The 21312-nt window shown below is 36.3% G+C and overlaps 1 protein-coding gene across 2 annotated transcripts in view; it reads left to right on the forward strand.

Annotated features, from left to right (window-relative positions):
• The window catches only part of LOC138331601 (nucleoporin 88-like), a 61511-nt gene that overhangs the window by 32991 nt on the left and 7208 nt on the right, over positions 1–21312 (forward strand). For both annotated transcript variants that reach the window (XM_069279312.1, XM_069279310.1), the window contains exons 7-13: positions 3529–3627; positions 4116–4197; positions 4718–4822; positions 5543–5686; positions 9781–9903; positions 17745–17891; positions 18454–18580. In XM_069279312.1, the coding sequence (XP_069135413.1) occupies positions 3529–3627; positions 4116–4197; positions 4718–4822; positions 5543–5686; positions 9781–9903; positions 17745–17891; positions 18454–18580 (827 nt within the window). The remainder of the gene's footprint in view (positions 1–3528; positions 3628–4115; positions 4198–4717; positions 4823–5542; positions 5687–9780; positions 9904–17744; positions 17892–18453; positions 18581–21312) is intronic.

Genomic DNA, 21312 nt, shown 5'->3' on the forward strand with positions numbered 1-21312 from the left:
GCTAGCACTAAATGTGTGAAAATCCATTAAAAGTAAAGTAAAGTGCTCCACAAAGCTGTTAGAGTCAACATAATTTTAATTAGGTATCCTATCAAATTAGCATAAATGTTTAATGTAGATTTGAAAACTCATGTTGAAATTAAAAACTTAATGAAGATAGAGCTATTTCAACATTATAATTGTCAAATTAATGTTAACATGTGTTGTTTGATGAAAACACACATTTTCAAAATATTTTTAACTAGTGTTTTGTCTTAGACATAATATAGCGATTATAAGAAATCCTATAAGGATTTTTCTAAAAGTTTCAGTATTTGTATTTAAAATTAACATGAACAAATATATATACCTGTTATAGAACGATATTTTTGTGAAATTTTCAGAATAATTTTTACTTATCTTCTTAAAATAATTCAGCAATGAAAAAGATATTTACATAAATAAAGCATGCAAAAATAAATGTACCTGTAATAAAATTGTCTTGTTTGTGGATAAGTATGTTTTCATGGAATGTTTGTCTAAATGAAAATTTAAAAAATGATGTAATGCTTGAGCTAGGCGTCATATAGAATGTTTTCAGCGAAGATAATTCAATGAATAATGAGACAAAATTATTGTTCCGAGACGCTCGTGTTATGACACAAGAATTATGCACAGTTGTCTCGTTTTTAATTTTTCAATTAACAGAGCAAGGTTTCACCCGAAAGCATAAGTAAATGGCTGTTGTTGGCTATAAGATTTTCGTAGTAATTAATTATATTGCAACATTTGACTTGTTTTTCAATTAGACGTTGACATCTGATCTACTGATGTATACAGTAATTATAAAGTTCAGGATAGCACTGGGCTCCCGCTAATTTATGGTGCTCAGATCGTCCGTGGATGCATATTGATGAAATTTGTATGCAGATCAGTGGGAAATGGCTACGTATGATAAATAGTCCATGTCATACGGCATCTGTGTCCTAATATTCTCCCTACACCGTCTGACAGCAGGCCGTCACGCATGATTGCATTCATGGCCGATCCCTCTGCATAGTTATGACCGTTCACCAGTGAAAGATGATCGGTCAGCTTATATCTCTAATACCTGTTGGAATCTATTGAGAATATGTCTTACACCTAATTTATTTATTAGTTTAATTATTTGAATGGTGATTTTTTTTTTCTTTACTTAAAAAATTGTGCATCAATTTGCATGAAAAAAAGATATATAGAAAGTGGCTTAAAATAATAAAAATATTACTTGTAAACAAATCAGCTAGAGTAATGAAATCACTTTTGACTTTTGTAGTATTTATACATTTTGAATGGAAGAAAATTGTCAAAATAAGAAAATAAAAAGCTTGCAGTTTATATGTCACACATTTAAATTATTAAATTTGGAAATGAAGGAAGTTATATTTGTGAGATTTTTCACCAATTCTCCAGGGAACAGATTCAGTGAGCTTTATCTTAATTTGAGGGCATGAAATTGGCCATAGGGAAAGCATTACAGAAGTTATTGAAGGTTCATTAATACATTTCTTAAGATCTTACATAATCAGTCTTATTATGGGGAAAATTAAGAGAATTAGTGAATGCATGTTCAATTCTCAATATCATCCTTAGCAATGTTACATATACATGTATATTAACAGATGTTGCAAACAGGGCATGACATGGGCCCAGTTTAATTTTCATGAACTTTTCTTACCTTAAAGAATTTCCATAAATGAAGATTCTCCATAGGAAAGCATTACTAACAGCAGTTAGGAAAAGTTTCTTAACTGAAGATTTTCTTAACTTATGTAATACATTTTTTCCAATGAAGAATTTTAAGCTATGGAGTAAGTTTAATAAGGCCAAAAAAATCATATGTCTGTTTAGGGTTACCCAACCGACCCTAATTTTTTACACCCACACTTTTCTAGGAAAAAAATTAAAAGTCAGGATTTTGATCTCAGACTCTAATTCCGACCATTATTTTAGAGTGGGGGGGGGGGGGGGGGGGAATTCCTCCTGACCTATCGACCTTCTATTTTGCCAATGTAACCCTAAACAAATATATTTTTTTTTTAGCCCACCATCATCAGATGGTGGGCTATTCAAATCGCTTTTTGTCCGTGGTCCGTCCGTCCTTCCGTCCGTCCTTCCGTCCGTCCGTCCGTTAACAATTCTTGTTATCGCTATTTCTCAGAAAGCACTGAAGGGATCTTTCTCAAATTTCATATGTAGGTTCCCCTAGGGCCCTAGTTGTGCATATTGCATTTTGGGACCAATCGGTTAACAAGATGGCCGCCAGGCAGCCATCTTGGATTTTGATACTTAAAGTTTGTTATCGCTATTTCTCAGAAAGTACTGAAGATATCTTTCTCAAATTTCATATGTAGGTTCCCCTAGGGCCCTAGTTGTGCATATTGCATTTTGGGACCAATCGGTTAACAAGATGGCCGCCAGGCAGCCATCTTGGATTTTGATACTTAAAGTTTGTTATCGCTATTTCTCAGAAAGTACTGAAGGGATCTTTCTCAAATTTCATATGTAGGTTCCCCTAGGGCCCTAGTTGTGCATATTGCATTTTGGGACCAATCGGTTAACAAGATGGCCGCCAGGCAGCCATCTTGGATTTTAATACTTAAAGTTTGTTATCGCTATTTCTCAGAAAGTACTAAAGGGATCTTTCTCAAATTTCATATGTAGGTTCCCCTAGGGCCCTAGTTGTGCATATTGCATTTTGGGACCAATCGGTTAACAAGATGGCCGGCCGCCAGGCAGCCATCTTGGATTTTAATACTTAAAGTTTGTTATCGCTATTTCTCAGAAAGTACTGAAGGGATCTTTCTCAAATTTCATATGTAGGTTCCCCTAGGGCCCTAGTTGTGCATAATGCGTTTTTGGATCGATCGGTCAACAAAATGGCCACCAGGCAGCCATCTTGGATTTTGATAGTTAAAGATTAATATCGCTATTTCTCACAAAGTACTGAAGGGATCTTTCTCATATTTCATATGTAGGTTTCCCTAGGGCTCTTGTTGTGCATAATGCGTTTTTGGATCGATCGGTCAACAAAATGGCCGCCAGGCTGCCATCTTGGAATTTGATAGTTAAAGTTTGTTATCGCTATTTCTCACAAAGTACTGAAGGGATCTTTCTCATATTTCATATGTAGGTTTCCCTAGGGCTCTTGTTGTGCATAATGCGTTTTGGGACCGATCGATTTACAAGATGGCCGCCAAGGAGCCATCTTGGATTTTGATAGTTGAAGTTTGTTACTGCTATTTCTCAGAAAGTACTGAAGCGATCTGTCTCAAATTTTATATGTAGTATGTTTGCAAAAGTTTGAAAAGCAGAGAAAAGATCCCTCTTTCCATTGTCAGACATAGATCATTCTTTGGTGGGCGCCAAGATCCCTCTGGGATCTCTTGTTGGCCGAAGCAATGTTCTTGAAACTGCCTTAGTAGACCTGAAACTGTGCCCTGTTAATATTCAAGATCGTCATACTCTTTAAGCGTCATTCTGATTCATTTGTTTATTTGTTTGTTTTAGATGCAGTCAACCCTGACTGGTACCACTGTTCACACATGGCCGGCGTACACACAGTCATATTACCCTGGCTTAGTAACCTGGAGTCCTTCTGTTTTGATGGTAACCAATTTCTCAGTTGATTGAATAATGTAAATAACCAAAATTAATATTGGCTCAGCTAACTTGAAAACTTTCACTTTGATGGTAACTAAAATTACTAAAATTTGTAGTTTTTGATGACTGAGCTAAATCAAGAATGGCTTTTATCTATTGCACCTTTTATATACGAATATAGAGGAAAACTGAGAGAAAAGGAATTTTTTGGAGAGTATTTGGAAATTATTTTCTTCAATTCCGTCTTTGCATATTATGCAACTGTTCGTTGTTATGTCATTATTTTGTGAGAGAAATTCACGTCGTTTTCTCGGAAAAGTCTGACGCTATACTCTCAAAAACATGACGTCACAATCAATACCTACTCGCAAGGCCAGATACAGTTGTAACTGCAATGTGCAAATACAGAATATGTAAAATTAGGTCTGCAGATATGAATTACTTAATTTAGCCCTATTTTGAATAATCATGTACTGTTTCGTCTTGTTCTGTAGATGGTGCAGACGTACAGGAACTTCCTGAACATCAGGAGTCTATGGTGGAACACCTGATCTGTACCAAGCCTCTACCTTCCAGGTAAATTAGATTAATGTGGAGCCGTATTTTCAGCTATGGATTTGTAGCCAGCATTTCTCTGTATATAAAAATATATGGATTAAAAAGTCTTTGTCATATTAAGTATTTTCATTCAGAGATATAAAATGAAAATATTTTGAAACACCATGCCACAGAAAGGAAAATTGGGTGTGTTTTTTTGTTGTTTTTTGTTTGTTGTTTTTCTCAAAAAAAATTTATTCGCATATACACAAAGACAAAAAAAGAAGAAGCATAATAGAAATAAAACAGAAAACTTTTATTTCTTCTAACATTAACTAAAAATTTAGTAAATTACATTTTCCATGATTTCTATTTTGAGATATTCTTGGTGTTTCTATGCCCTGCCTTCCCTATTTTGAGAGAACTTTGGTATATTTCAGTCATCTCCTTTTTGAGATAATCTTGGTATATTTCTGCCTCTCGTATTTGAGATAATCTTGGTGTACATGTGTTGCAGCCCTGCCTCCACTATTTTGAAATATTTTTTGGTGTATTTCAGCCCTGCCTCTCCTGTACTTGGAGTAGCAGTGGTCCGAGAGGCTTCCCTGGGTACATCACTGCTCGTCCTTACTAGCGACATTGACTTTGTGTCCCTACCCCTCAGGTAAGTCACCATACACGAGGGTACTGTCCCTACCCTCAAATAAGTCACCATACACAAGGGTACTGTCCCTACCCCTCACGTAAGTCGCCATACACAAGGGTACTGTCCCTACCCCTCAGGTAAGTCACCATACATGAGGGTACTTTGTGGTTCTTAGAGAGAATATTGACCAATCTTACATGGGACGGGGAAAATAACTAACACATTATTCTGTCATTGGATATCACAGAGTTATCTCCCTTGTAGACAGGTATCAATAATGACATCATTACTTTATGAGCAAAAATTACTTTGTTTTCTCTGAAAAACATATAAAGACATAACTTGACGTAACAATCAATACCTACATGCAAGGGAAGATAACTCTGTAATATGCAAATACAAAATAACACAATGTGATTAACATGCAGATCCTTATTCTCATATATTCTAACAAATATTTCAACTATACAGTATAGTAAATGAAAAAGATATAATAATTGTTATTGACAGTGACATCAAATACCAACACTGGGTTTTATACACAAGTCATTTTATACTTTCTTTAGAGAAAAATAAGTCACAATATTTTGTAGTTCTGAGTTATTTTTAATATTGCCAATTTTTAATGCACATGTCAATAGCAATACTTAAATATCAATATCTATACTATATACAGTTTGTGCTTATTGTATATTTCAGTCTACATATTTTATTATTTCAATCCTTGCTACCCTACAGCACTAGTACCAAGTATAATCCGTCCAAGGCCACAAGCTCCTCTCCAAGACTGATCCAGTCTCCTCTCCGGAATCTGACACAGGAACCGTTCCACCAGCACATTGCCAGGATTTTAGTGAGGAAATCTACAAACCCTATCCTGAAGTAAGTTATTGATGTACATCAAATACAAAATAAACCTTCTTAGGAAAAGAAATTTACATTTTATAAGCCTATTGCTCAAAAGGTGATTAGACTATCACAGTTTTACATTTTATAAGCCTATTGTTCAAAAGGTGATTAGGCTAATCACAGTTTATTGAGTTTTCAAATCAAGAAAAACTAATTTCTTTTGTAATACTAATTTTACAAAAAATTTAAAAGCAGTTTTTAGCCCACCATCATCAAACAATCCAAATCGCCTTTCGTCCGTGGTCCATGACTCCATGGTCCGTCAGTCTGTCCATTAACAATTTTTGTTACCGCTATTTCTCAGAAAGTACTAAAGGGATCATTCTCAAAATCCATATGTAGGTTCCCCTAGGGCCCTAGTTGTGCATGTTGCAATTTTGTACCGATCAGTCAACAAGATGGCCAACCTGCCAACCTGCGACATTTTGAATTTTGATACTTATTGCTGTTTGTCAGAAATTACTGAAGGGATATCTCTCATATTCAATGTGTAGGTTCTCCTTGGGATTTAGTTGTGCATAGTACCTTTGGGACTGATTGGTCAACAATATGGTCAACTGGCAGCCATCTTGGATTTCACTGCTGTTTCTCAGAAAATAATGAAGTGACCTGTCTTATATTTCATATGTTGTATGTTTGAAAAAGTTTGAAAAGCAGGGAAAAGATCCCTCTTTCCATTGTCAGACATAGATCATTCTTTGGTGGGCGCCAAGATCCCTCTGGGATCTCTTGATAGTGACACTTTTCAAATCAATAAAAAATAATTTCTTTTGTAATACTAATTTTACAAAAAATTTGAAAAGTAGTTTTTAGCGCACCATCATCAGATGGTGGGCCATTCAAATCGCTTTTCGTGCACAATTTAAAAAAAAACTGCATTCTTTATCTACTTGTTAATTTTATTGTCGATTTATTCCCAAGCAAAAACAGAAAATCAGAAACGAAAACTTTACTAATTAAGTGATAAGGCTAATCACCTTTTGAATAACCAGGCCCTGATCTATGATATGAATATATTTCTTTTAGCTGAGGTGTTCAGAATATGTTGTGGATGATGTTGAAATAGAAATATATTTGCATTATATTCATAATCGCTGCTTATTCTCAAGGATTTGTGTGTTTGTTTGTTTTTGTTTTATGTCCCATTAACAGCCAGGGTCATTTAAGGATGTCCCAGGTTTAGGAAGGGGAGGAAAGCCAGAGTACCAAAAAAAATCACTAAGCTGCTGTACCTGTCAACTGTCCTACATTGGATACAAACTCCAAACCCAGGGATGGAGTACTAGTTATGATATATCAGAACAACTTAAGTACTTGGCCACCATGGCCTCGATACCCAAAGAAGTCTAAAGAGCATTTCTTTGAAAAATTCTGCACTCGAAAAAGATACAAATTTTCGTTTTGCCATCATGCAAATTATCATTTTAGATGATTGCAAACTTTGTGATCCTTTTGTAGACATGTGCCTCAAGCTTTCATATGATGATATGAGAGACACATGAAAATTTAGGTCATTTGTAATTAACCTGAATAAAATACAGGTCCGTACTCTTACTGTTGAGAATCTGTATTTTAATCAGATTGTAAGTTGATGTCAAGTCAAAAGCTCAATTAAGTAATCTCATACTTTGCTTCAGCTAATACACCATTTAATGGGCTGCAAATTCTTTTGGCCATATTTGGGAAAATCCTTGGTTTGTGATTTTCACCAGAAATACAGACTTTCCTCAATTACCAAAATAGGCACAACCTTAATTGGCCAAAGTTGTCAATTGGAAGTTAATAAAACCATATATCTACTCAGATGATCATGTGAGTGTGGTATGGTAATGAAGGTATCTGACATTCTGTGACCACAAGCCCTCCAGCGCCACGCTAAAAGCTCTTAGTGTACAGGGGACAATTGAACGCTCGGTTGGCCTATAATTCCAATAACCTGGCACATCCTCCTAGAATGTTGAATATAAAACATCATGGAACTAAATCCCCAATAATCACCTGTAAGTTAACTGGCGATGTGATGACGGATCTCTACGTTACCTTGTCATGTTTTGACACCTGTCAATGTTGTGTATAGTTCAGGTGTGTTATGTTAATTAGGCCCAAATTATACCTTATATATGCCTGAAATAGAATCTAGGAGAGTTACAGTTTACGTTGATTTAACGAGAGTTTGACAGCTGTACAGGTGTGACTTATTTCAATTAAAATTCTTGAAGCTTGTTTCGGTTAAAAAAAAAGTTGAAATTATTAGCTCACCTGGTCGGGTGTCCGAAGGACCGAGGTGAGCTTATGGGATACCGCAGCGTCCGGCGTCCGAAGGACCGAGGTGAGCTTATGGGATACTGCAGCGTCCGGCGTCTGGCGTCCGGCGTCCGGCGTCCATCAACAATCAACTTCTTCTCCATAACCGCTGGTCGTATTTCAACAAAATTTGACTGGTAGCATCCTTATGGGCTACTAACTGAAAATTGTACAAATGATGGGGCTGATCCCCTGGGGGCCTGAGGGGCGGGGCCAAAAGGGGTCAATTTGGCTATTTCCATATAAACGACTTCTTCTATGAAAGCAAGCATGGGATAGCACCCATAATGCAATGGTAGCATCCTTATAGAGTGGGGATTCAAAATTGTACAAATGATGGGGCTGACCCCCCGGGGGCCTGAGGGGCGGGGTCAAATGGGGTCAATTTGGCTATTTCCATAAAACGACTTCTTCTCTGAAACTAAGCAAGAGATAGCACTCATAATGCAATGGTAGTATCGTTATAGGGTGGGGATTCAAAATTGTACAAATGATGGGGCTGACCCCCGGGGGGCCTGAGGGGCGGGGTCAAAAGGGGTCAATTTGGCTATTTCCATATAAACGACTTCTTCTCTGAAACCAAGCATGGGATAGCACCCATAATGCAATGGTAGCATCCTTATAGGGTGGGGATTCAAAATTGTGCAAATGATAGGGCTGACCCCCCAGGGGCCTGAGGGGCGGGTAAAAGGGGTCAATTTGGCTATTTCCATATAAATGACTTCTTCTCTGCAACTAAGCATGGTATAGCACCCATAATGCAATGGTAGCATCCTTATAGAGTGGGGATTCAAAATTGTGCAAATGATAGGGCTGACCCCGGGGGCCGGAGGGGCGGGGTCAAAAGTGGTCAATTTCCATATAAATGACTTTTTCTCTGCAACTTAACATGGGATAACGCTCATAATGCAATGGTTACATCCTTATAGGGTTTGGATTCAAAATTTTGCAAATGATGGGGCTGACCCCCCGGGGGCCTGAAGGGTGGGGTCAAAAGGGGTTAATTTAACTATTTCCATATAAACGACTTCTTCTCTGCAACTAAGAATGGAAGAGCACTTATAATGCAATGGTAGCATCCTTATAGGGTTGGGATTTGAAATTGTACAAATGATAGGGCTGACCCCCAGGGCCTTAGACGGCAATAGATGCGAGGTCAAAAAGGTCAATTAGGCTACTACTTTCATATCAATTACTTTGTCTCTGAACCTATATATTGGATAGCATATTTGTATGGTATCAATAGCATCATTGTATGGTTGTGATTCAAAATTAAACTTTGGGAGTCAATTTTGCTTATTTTTCTAATTGTCAGAGTCTTGTGATAATTACTAACAAAAAACCAGGTGAGCGATACAGGCCCTCTGGGCCTCTTGTTTAAGTTTTATATTCGAGTTTTTATGACTTTCAAATTGGTATGATAAAGCCAAGTGATTTGAACATATCAATGTTATGGTATGTTGTATTGAAATCAAAAGAGGAATCGTAACAACATTATCATAACTAACGTTTAGGGTGGCAGCGAAATTCAAAATTTCTTGAAAGGATTCTTAAGAATTCTTGACTGCCTTTAGATTGTATTTATCAGCAATATGAATGCCAACTGGATATGAAGGTACTGTACATAGAGGAAATGAAATGTTTGCAAGGTGTTTGAAAAGTTTTATAGAAGATTGCCTGAACTAATTTACAGAGAGAAATGTGGAATGGTCATGTGAGGTTTAAACCTGGTCGCGATATTACATTTCACTTGTTTGTTGCAGATCTGCTAAATCAGCATCCATGTCATCAGAGGGATGTTTCCAGCTATTGTCTCGGACAACCCAGGTGTTTAGGGAAGAGTACCTGCAGAAACAAGGACAGGCCCAACAGGAGATTCAGAAAAGGTAAGGAGGGCCTGTCATTGTCATAGCAACAGGGAATGGTCCATAGGTCTCTCATTGTCATAACAACAGGGATTGGTCCATCAGGAGATTCAGAATAGGTAAGGAAGGCCTGTTATTGTCATAGCAACAGAAAAGTCCATAGCAACAGTAAGGAAATGGTCACATCAGGTCCACAGAGATTTAGAATAGGTAAGGAAGGCCTGTTATTGTCATAGCAACAGAAAATGGTCCATCAGGAGATTCAGAATAGGTAAGGAAGGCCTGTTATTGTCATAGCAACAGGGATGGTCCATCAGGAGATTCAGAATAGGTAAGGAAGGCCTGTTATTGTCATAGCAACAGATAATGGTCCATCAGGAGATTTAGAATAGGTAAGTAAGGTCTGTCATTGTCATAGTAACAGAGAATGGTTCATCAGGAGATTCAGAAAGGTCTGTCATTGTCATAGCAACAGGGATTGGCCCAAACAGGAGATTCAGAAAGGTAAGTAAGGTCTGTCATTGTCATAGCAACAGAGGAATGGTCCATCAGAGAGATTCAGAAAAGGTAAGGAAGGCCTATAATTGTCATAGCAACAGAAAATGGCTCATCAGGAGATTCAGAATAGGTAAGGAAGGCCTGTTATTGTCATAGCAACAGATAATGGTCCATCAGGAGATTCAGAAAAGGTAAAGAAGGCCTGTTATTGTCATGGTAACAGAGAATGGTCCATCATGCAGGAGATTCAGAAATGTAAGTAAGGTCTGTCATTGTCATAGTAACAGAATGGTCCATCAGGAGATTCAGAAAGGTAAGAAAGGTCTGCCATTGTCAAAGTAACAGAGAATGGTCCATCAGGAGATTCAGAAAAGGTAAGTAAGGTCTGTCATTGTCATAGCAACAGGGATTGGCCCAACAGGAGATTCAGAAAGGGTAATTAAGGTCTGTCATTGCCATAGCAACAGGGAATGGCCCAACAGGAGATTCAGAAAAGGTAAGTAAGGTCTGTGATTATCATTGCAACAGGGAATGGTCCATTAGGAGAATCAGAAAGGTAAGTACAGTCTGTCATTGTCATAGCAACAGGGAATGGTCCATCAGGAGATTCAGAAAAGGTAAAAAAAGTCTGTCATTGTAATAGCAACAGGGAATGGCCCAACAGGAGATTCAGAAAAGGTAAGTAAGGCTTTTCAATGACAAGTAAACATGATCTGTTTCAACAAGAGAAAGAGATAAGGTTATTAGGGCCCGCCAATGTCATAATCAATGGGCCAAAGTAATGGGAACTAACACATCATGTGATGCAGAAAGGCAGATGGAGCCTGTGAATGTCATAGAAACCGTCAGCTAACTGTGAAAGCCACACTATATGAAACAATCAACAAAAAGTCAAGTTAGATTTGGCCCTGATATTGTTAGTATTTGTAGATATAGTTGAAATTATATTAAATCAAAGAATATTGATAATAATTTCTTAATAACTCTGGTACAGCAGTTGTTGAAAGTCGATACTTTTAAACATGCTAATTAAACTGTAGATGTAGTTAACCCAATGAAAAATGTCTTAACATTTGGTTTTGAGTGTGTATAAACCAATGAGAATGCACTTTACAGAATTAAACTGTAGATGTAGTTAACCCAATGAAAAATGTCTTAACATTTGATTTGAAGAATTGATAATTATAGATATAAACCAATGAAAATGTACTTTACAGAATGGAATTATAGATGTAATTTATTTTGTTATCATGCTGCTTACCTGTGTTATGTGATATTTAAAGCTCTGTCTGTGCACAGTGTCAGAAATAATAGCTAATTGCTTCCCATGTGCAGTTGGTCTTACTGACATGGAAAAGATTTTTAAGCCATAAAGTTGGAATTGAGTATGTGTTGGGACTCGACTTTTTCGATCTGTGTGTGGTACACTGCCACTAATGGAGTTGTGATGAGCACACATGTGACATTCTGACAACTGTTATAGCCCAGCAGATTGACAGCTTTACACCCTAGTCCTGACAGCTGACTATCAAAATTTAACTTCACCCTTTTTTTAACCCTTCGAATACCTGAAATGAAATGTATTAATTATGTATGATGTATATATAATGGAGTAGTTCTCATCGCTGCACCTGTCAGCGTGCGGCCATCGATGTCATCCTCGCAGAACTCTCTGTCACGCGCCATTGACGCAGAGATCCACAAATCAGCGTCAGTATAGGCTTTAACTGTCATAGGAATGGCGTGTAGATAAAATTTATGACGGTCGTTTTACATAATAATCAATTAAGTTTAAACTTATCACCTAGTCTAACTTCGGTAGTCAACCATGATATATGTCCTTCTAGGATGGAATATGTAGTTTGGCAGACTACGAAGTATATTTAATCAATTATTCAAACATGCTGGTTTTCTGTGACATGTCAGGTTTTATTAGTTGTCATGAAATTTGGGAAGAGGGCTATATTGTGTTATATATATTGTGTCAATATCTGTTCCATCGGGTCCTAGCCAGGCCGGTCCTGTCCTATCGCTTACCTACCAGATTTTGTATGGAGATGATGACATAGATATTTTACAAATATTTCTGGTTATGACCTCACCATAAAATATGGCGAAGGGGACGGGGGCATATAGTGTTACCCACATGTCCATACCATCCGTCCATATCATTTCGCATAAAATTGTTTTCTGCTTTGGTACATATGAAGACAGGCAGTCATTTCTTTATATATATTCATAGTTACAACAGTAATTGGTGTTGGTAGTAAATCTTTGTATTCCTCAAGGCAATTATGAAATAGAAGATTGGTATTTTTTAATTTTTTTTTTTTTTTTTAATTTTTTTTTTTATGACAGCTCAATTACAACTCCTCAAATAGATTGAAGGTCAAGGACTTCCATTAAGCAAGCAGAATGTCAAGGTCACTCCAAAAATAAATTTCCATTTGATAAATACGGAATCTCAGTGACATGAACAGACTATAACTTAGAAAAATAGTAATCTACACAAACTGCTTTTGCAAACCTTACCAAGGTCAAGGTCACTGGTTGTCTCTTGAGGTCATTGTGAATAAATTCTACTTCTAATCCATGCATAGCTTCAAATCAGCACCTGACATTTTTACTCAATACTAAGAAGGCCTAGAAACTTGATATTACGGCCATTTCTGGTACCAACTTGCAGTCAGTTGGTGCATACATGCAGGGATAAAGACAAAGATAAAGATAAGGGGACATGTTTAAAGTGGGCATTGAAGATCTAAAGGCATGTAGCATGCTTATATGAAGTGGTATGGAGTTTGTTCAAATGCATGACCTTGATCCAAGTCATTGTGTGAAAATCTTTTAAATAACAGCATATATCACCAAGTATATCGTATAAACTCTACAATGCTTGCAATGAAGTTTTATCACATAATCCGCCTACCGGTAATATCTACTGATTTTGGTAGGGCTCACAAAAATAAAAGCTTCTTAGACTTGTTTCATAAAATCTCAAATGAAATGAACACTCGCGTAAGATCCTATATATAATTGATGAATAGAATGTTTGTGGTATTAAAATGTAAATTATTTCTTCTTTTCAAATGTAGCTCCCCCACCACCACCAGCACACCCCCTTCATGAAGGCTAACTATTCTATTAAACAAGTATTTTTAACACTGTATTGAAATGACAAAAACAGTCCAATTAAAATCGATCAACTGTAACATAATTTTGTTTACTTAATTAGTTTTACACCTGAACGGAGGTAACAAACAAGTCACAAAGTTAACAGATGACTTTAATCAGATTTAGTGACATAACTTGAAAATAGCAATTGTCGGGACACCAGATGTATGTGTTAGAGTTAGACAAAACAGTAGAAGGGAAGTAACTCCATGATATCTGGCTCACCCTTTTTGTGTGTAAGCACTGAGATTAATTACAAACAAAAGAGTGAATTATAAATTATTGATAAGGTCTTAAAATGAATTTATATTGTTCATTTAGTTTATCATTCATTTCAGAAGTAAGTTTAAAAAATTTATAATTTTAACCCTTGTTAAGCATATATGGTCCTATTAGGCTAACAGGAAGATTGATAGGCATACAGATGTATTCAGTAACCAGTGCTCACCAATAAATATCAGGCCTTAGGGGCAGGGCCAAAAGGATATAAATAAGATGATTATTAAAATTGTACAAAATGGTCATGCATATTGTAAGTTTTCACCCTTACAAAATCCTACTTTTCAGCTAAATTTACAGAAGATATTATAGAAAACATATTTCTAAATATATTTCACAACTCGAAGGAGGGTAATTTTTGTCAAATCTTCACCCTAACAAAATCATGACATGATTTCAACGATAATTCATAAATCAATGGCTTGTCTATACCAATATTACAGACTTATGAACTTGAAGGAGGGTAAAGTTTGTACACCGTAGTCTTCACCCGCTTAAAATCACAGCATGATTCCAATAATAATTCATAAATCATAAAGTCTTGTCTATACAGATATAATAGACATACAGTATTGACATGGACATTTCTTGTCTCATTCCTAACATACCCTCAGGCACAACTGTCGACCAGACACAACTGTAGACGGTCAGTATTGGTCAGTCACTATTGATCTAATTGGGACATGTTGATTGGTTCTTTTGTCATCTGTCCACTACATATGTCCAGTGGTCACTCGTCCGTAGCCATTGACCGTTATAAAGTGACAATAATATTCAATAATAGCCTGGTTTGATATACGCTGACCAATAATTCCGGCCGGTGATATTCAATAAAACCCTTGTTAATGTCCAGCATGGTAGATTTACGCATGTCAATCATTTGTGTTCTGTCGTTAGTACGACTTTCCGTGACTCTTCTTAATTTATGATTTAGTGATCGGAAAGATGGGTCTGGAATATTGATGGAAAACGAGACACAACAAAGATAAACATTTACAAGATAATTGTCAAATATAAGTTCTGTGAAAAAATTTATTAGAACATGTTACTATTACTATTTTAGAGGTAATTCAGTTTTAGCACTACTCATGCCAGCAGTGTTGTGGTAAAAAACATTTCATGGTTAATAAAGCTATTATGGTAATTATGCGAATTCATCATTATGCTAATTACCTATTCAATTTTGTTTTTGTGTCAAAATTTGACTACGCTTAAATCAATAAATTTATAATAATTAAAGAGAATTAGTAAATTTATAATAATCAAAGAGAATTAGAATTATCATCATTGAAAATGGCTTCTTTGGCACTATAATTCAAAATTATAAATCTTTATAGATCTTATTCGATTAAGATTGCAATGATGAAATATAGTAAACCTCGTTCTCAGCAAAAGCTAGATGGCAATTTTTCAAAAAAGACATAAGCACAGTAAACATATAACTTTGGAGGTCTGGGAGTTAAAAGCATATAAATTATTATAGGATATTGGGTTAAGTTGACCATACTTATTTGACTGTGTTAATTCAAAGTTTGTCACTTTTCCTTTTGATTGCATATAGGTATGATACATTATATTTTGGTTAAGTTGACCAAACTTATTTGACTGTGTTAATTTAAAGTTTGTCACTTTTCCTGTTGATTGCATATAGGTATGATACATTATATTTTGGTTATTTGGTTAAGTTGACCATACTTATTTGACTGTGTTAATTCAAAGTTTGTCACTTTTCCTGTTGATTGCATATAGGTATGATACATTTTATTTTGGTTTTTTGGTTAAGTTGACCATACTTATTTGACTGTGTTAATTCAAAGTTTGTCACTTTTCCTGTTGATTGCATATAGGTATGATACATTTTATTTTGGATATTGGGTTAAGTTGACCATACTTATTTGACTGTGTTAATTCAAAGTTTGTCGTCACTTTTCCTGTTGATTGCATATAGGTATGATACATTATATTTTGGTTAAGTTGGTTAAGTTGATTTGACTTATTTGACTGTGTTAATTTAAAGTTTGTCACTTTTCCTGTTGATTGCATATAGGTATGATACATTATATTTTGGTTATTTGGTTAAGTTGACCATACTTATTTGACTGTGTTAATTCAAAGTTTGTCACTTTTCCTTTTCCTGTTGATTGCATATAGGTATGATTCATCACTTATTTTGGGTTATTTGGGTTAAGTTGACCATACTTATTTGACTGTGTTAATTCAAAGTTTGTCACTTTTCCTGTTGATTGCATATAGGTTGACATTTTATTTTGGATATTGTGTTAAGTTGACCAAACTTATTTGACTGTGTTAATTCAAAGTTTGTCACTTTTCCTTTTGATTGCATATAGGTATGATACATTTTATTTTGGATATTTGGTTAAGTTGACCATACTTATTTGACTGTGTTAATTCAAAGTTTGTCACTTTTCCTGTTGATTGCATATAGGTATGATACATTATATTTTGGTTATGTGGTTAAGTTGACCATACTTATTTGACTGTGTTAATTTAAAGTTTGTCACTTTTCCTGTTGATTGCATATAGGTATGATACATTATGTTTTGGTTATGTGGTTAAGTTGACCATACTTGATTGACTGTTAATTACAGCTTTTCCTGTTGGGTGTTTAATTAGAAGGTAATTACTTCCAGGTGAATGTCTATTGACATTTAATAATGAATTAAGGTTAGAACATCAAATTTCTCTCTCAAAGGTTAATAGATCGACCAGCATACCTGTCATCTCAACATTGGTAATTCAAGGATAAAAAAATCTTGGTATTTAAGCCCCTTAGGCACAAACCCCTTATGGGACATTGAAAAGTGTACACAATGAAAATCTCCTATTCGATAATGAAAAGTATATACAAGAAAAAACCCTAGCTTTAAAGGCCGAAAATTAACAATATGTCAAAATCTGTATGAACAAAGGCTCTCAAATTTAAAGACAATTCATTTTGTATACACTTGGTTAAGTGCCCTATATAAAGGAACCTGTAATAGAGATTTTTTTTCACCTTTTTTGGCAATGATGTACTGTATTATTAAACAGTGCATGAATTATTTGGACAAAGTGTCATTTCAATTGAAATTATTACATTTCTTGTTAAAATTACAATTAAAAATTTAGGACAGTAAACTTTTGTAATTCAGGGTGCATATCTGTGACATTTATAGTTCTTGTTAAAATTTACCTGAACAATTGAAAATTTAAGACAGCAATCATTTGTAATTCAGGGTGCATATCTGTGAAATTTATAGTTCTTGTTAAAATTTACCTAAACGATTGAAAATTTAAGACAGCAATCATTTGTAATTCAGGGTGCATATCTGTGAAATTTATAGTTCTTGTTAAAATTTACCTGAACGATTGAAAATTTAAGACAGCAATCATTTGTAATTCAGGGTGCATATCTGTGAAATTTATAGTTCTTGTTAAAATTTACCTAAACGATTGAAAATTTAAGACAGCAATCATTTGTAATTCAGGGTGCATATCTGTGAAATTTATAGTTCTTGTTAAAATTTACCTAAACGATTGAAAATTTAAGACAGCAGTCATTTGTAATTCAGGGTGCATATCTGTGAAATTTACAGTTCTTGTTAAAATTTACCTAAAGGATTGAAAATTTAAGACAGCAATCATTTGTAATTCAGGGTGCATATCTGTGAAATTTACAGTTCTTGTTAAAATTTACCTAAACGATTGAAAATTTAAGACAGCAATCATTTGTAATTCAGGGTGCATATCTGTGAAATTTACAGTTCTTGTTTAAATTTACCTAAACGATTGAAAATTTAAGACAATAATAATTTGTAATTCAGGGTGCATACCTGTGTGAAATTATATTTCTTGTTAAAATTTACTGTAACATTTGGAAATTTACACCTAAATTATCTTTTGTAATTCAGGGTGCGTATCCTGACAGAACTCAAAAACCAACAGCAGCGAGATTTGAGTGCCCTGGAGGCTTCCCGGGCCCAACTACACGAGTCTGCTCAAGAGTTAGCTATCCGATACGATGACTGTCAGGAGGAGCATGAGGTCATCCTACGCAGGTAAGGGCCGAGATCTGTCCCTAAAGAGACTTTATAGTCACAGGAGTCTGTGTCTTGCATTTTGAGGTGTGGTTTGAGTAGTTTAATGTCCTATTAACAACCAGGGTCATTTAAGGACGTACCGGGTTTAGATTTTGGAGGAAAGCCAGAGTACCCTAAGAAAAACCAACGACCAGTGGTCAGGATCTGGGAACTGCCACACATGGGATTTGAACTCATGATTCAGAGGTGGAGGGTTTGTATTTTGAGAAATAACAACAGGCATTCTTAATGATAAGGTCCAAGTTCTGTCCCACATAAAAAGGCTTGGTATTAACACCACAAAAAATGATGAAGTCAGATCAATCAATCAATAATTGTGTGATGAAACATATCATACTGATGATTCTCCAAAGGATCAGGGGAATCCATCTGTGGTCCTTTAAAATCATTTCATTGTAAGTGTTTTGTTTATCAACTGAAATCAGCATTACTTTATGGTTCAATGTTAATTGGGTTTACTAGATAATAGATTTGTCATGTACTGGAGGAAGGCTTTAAGTTGACAGTGATTTTGTTGTAGAATCGAGTCCGTCATGCGGCGGTTACAGGCCCGTAACCCGGTGTTGTCAGAGGCAGAACGAGGAATGAAGAAAGATTTGGAGACAATGGAGGAACAGCTGGATAACTACAGAAGGAGTCTCCATCAGGTTATCATCGAAGAGTTTTCTCCCTTTATCCTCTTTTTCTGTTTCTATTGTAAAAAAGTATACCGTATTGTAAAAAAGTATAAATGATTGAAAGATTTGATTTGATTTGAAATTACTGTCAGAAATTGGAAAGAAAAATTAAAGACATCTCTATTTGTGAAATAGTTTCCTCTATAGCTTTTAAAAAAAATTCAATAATTTAGAAAAGACATATTAATTTATGATGATTTGTTCAAAACTATTTGATTCAGATTTTGGCTCTAAATTATGTATCTTTTTAAGCAATGACTCTGATCTAACAGAAACATTGTAATTGCTTAAAATTATGCCCAACTTATTTGCACGTGCAGATTTTTCATCGAAATGACCGAGATCTAGGGACTGGGAAGCGATAGGTTTCGGCCTCAATTCAAACCTTACTTTCCAGTGTAATACTAAATATGGAGTATGTTTCTGTGTGTGTATATCACAACATTGGTTTTATTTGTGGTGAAAAGCATTGTTTATAATGAAGAATTGTATTCAATAGCAGGTATAATACTTGGTCGAAATGACCAGGAATTAGCAAAATCTGGTCGGGTGAATGTACATTACTCGTGAGTTCTTCGATTTCTCCTACAAAGCGCGGAGCAAACGCACATAAAGTTATCAAGCGATATTTTCTTGCAAAATTTCACTAATTGTTTTGTCTCATTACTTTATTGTCATTCTTGTTTGTTATTGTACAAGTTGTAATCTCCAGTCAAACGTTTTAGACATTCATAGTATGGAAGGGGGTAATCCGGAAAGTTTGACATGTATTATTTGCCCAGAATCATTGAACAATGATAGGGCAAAATTGTACAGCAAAGGTATCGATAGCTTGATACAGGCATCCCAGATCTGTGGTGACGATACACCATTATACGATTTGCAGCATGCCGTACCTGGAACCACACATGTCCACCCTGAATGCCGCAAAAAATACACTGACAAGAGAAAACTTTGTGATTTAAAGAAACAGAGTGCCTCTTGTAGCAGTGCAAAGCGGTTACGCTCGGGCGATGATTTATTCATGTGGAGACAGAATTGCTTCCTATGTGGACATGTTGCATTTGATGATCGTCATCCAAATCGTACAGAAATGTTTGAGTGTTCGAACACTCAAATTTAGAGATAGGATTCTGGCATTATGCGAGGAGAAGGAGCACCCATGGAACGATGCCGTTCGAAAACCGGATCCATGGATGCCACGATCTCGTGGCTGTGGAAGCCCGATACCATAGTCGTTGTCTAGTCTCCTTTTCACGTGATTCCCAAGAGTCTTGTTCTGGACCAGCCAATGCTGGGAGGCCGAAGGACAGCAAGAAGTATGAGCATTTTTTGAGTCTGTGTCATTGGCTAGAGACTGAAGGTGATATAGATTTGTACACAATCGACGATCTTCTAACAACCATGGGTCAATTAGCAGGAGAAAACGATATTTACTCTGCCAAGTCCCTGAGACGAGAATTGGTAAACCATTATGGTGAACACGTTTTCTTCGCACACGTTGGGGGAACACGTCAGGATGTTGTTTGTTTTAGAGACATGGCAGGCTTCATCATAAGTGAGAGATGGTACGACGAACGACTTAAAAATAAAGAACAAGAGTACCAACGTATTGTAACCACTGCTGCAAAGTTGATCCGAGAAGAGATACGGGCACATGACTATACCAAAGATGAATATCCAAACGCAGAGGATATCCACAGCATTGAGAAAGCACGGTCGTTTTTGACGCCATGTCTCTTGACATTCATAGATACTTTGATGAGCAATGACCTAAAGCGTGTTGAGATAGGGCATGTCATCGCTCAGGGTGTCAGACCGAAATCAGTAATGTCACCCATTCTTTTTGGACTAGGAGTGGAAATGGATCATGTTTTTGGATCTGAATGGCTCATTGATCAATTGAGCTCACTAGGATTTCCATCGTCCTACACGGAAATTTCTTTGTTCAAGCATTCTATCATACAGGATAAAACTGCTTCAAGTCTAGAATCTCAATCTGATTTCGTTCAGTATGCTGCTGACAATGCAGATGTGAACATTGCCACTATAGATGGGTCAGGTACCTTTCATGGCATGGGGGTTATTCGGTGGAAAAAGCGCGTATCCAGCCTGCCCCAGAGTCATGTAAAACGGGCAACTAGAATGAATGTGGATGATTTGGTGCATGACAGGGGTATCAGGATTATCCCTTATATTCAGTCTACACTGCCAGGATTAGCGTCGCATCGATTCAGTCCAATGATTACTTCTCTTCGACCATATGTTATTCCCGGGTCTTCATACTACTCCAATGTCTTATGGAAGTCAGCTCTGATGGTACAGAAAAATCTGCAACCAACACCTGATTGGACAAACTGGTCCGGTTTCATGCAAATGGCATTCAGGAATGGCGATGAAGTGAAGGTTGATGTGGTCACAATCTTGCCGCTCATCGATCTAAATCCAAGTGACTACAGCTGTTTGTTTTCAGTGATTGATTTTGTCGATAGCGAGGTGAAACGCATGGGTCTGCAAGAGACAACACTAACCTTCGACCAACCTCTCTTTATAAAAGCCGTTGACATTGTACTGTCGAAAAGAATAAAGTCAGTGGTAATCAGACTTGGTGGTTTCCACACTCTAATGAGTGCAGTCGGGAGCGCATTTCAGTTGATGAAAGGTTCTGGTATCGAAGAAGCATTGGCACAGGTATACGGCCC

The sequence above is a fragment of the Argopecten irradians genome, chromosome 9 (genome assembly GCF_041381155.1).
Source record: "Argopecten irradians isolate NY chromosome 9, Ai_NY, whole genome shotgun sequence".
Taxonomy (NCBI): Eukaryota; Metazoa; Mollusca; class Bivalvia; order Pectinida; family Pectinidae; genus Argopecten; species Argopecten irradians.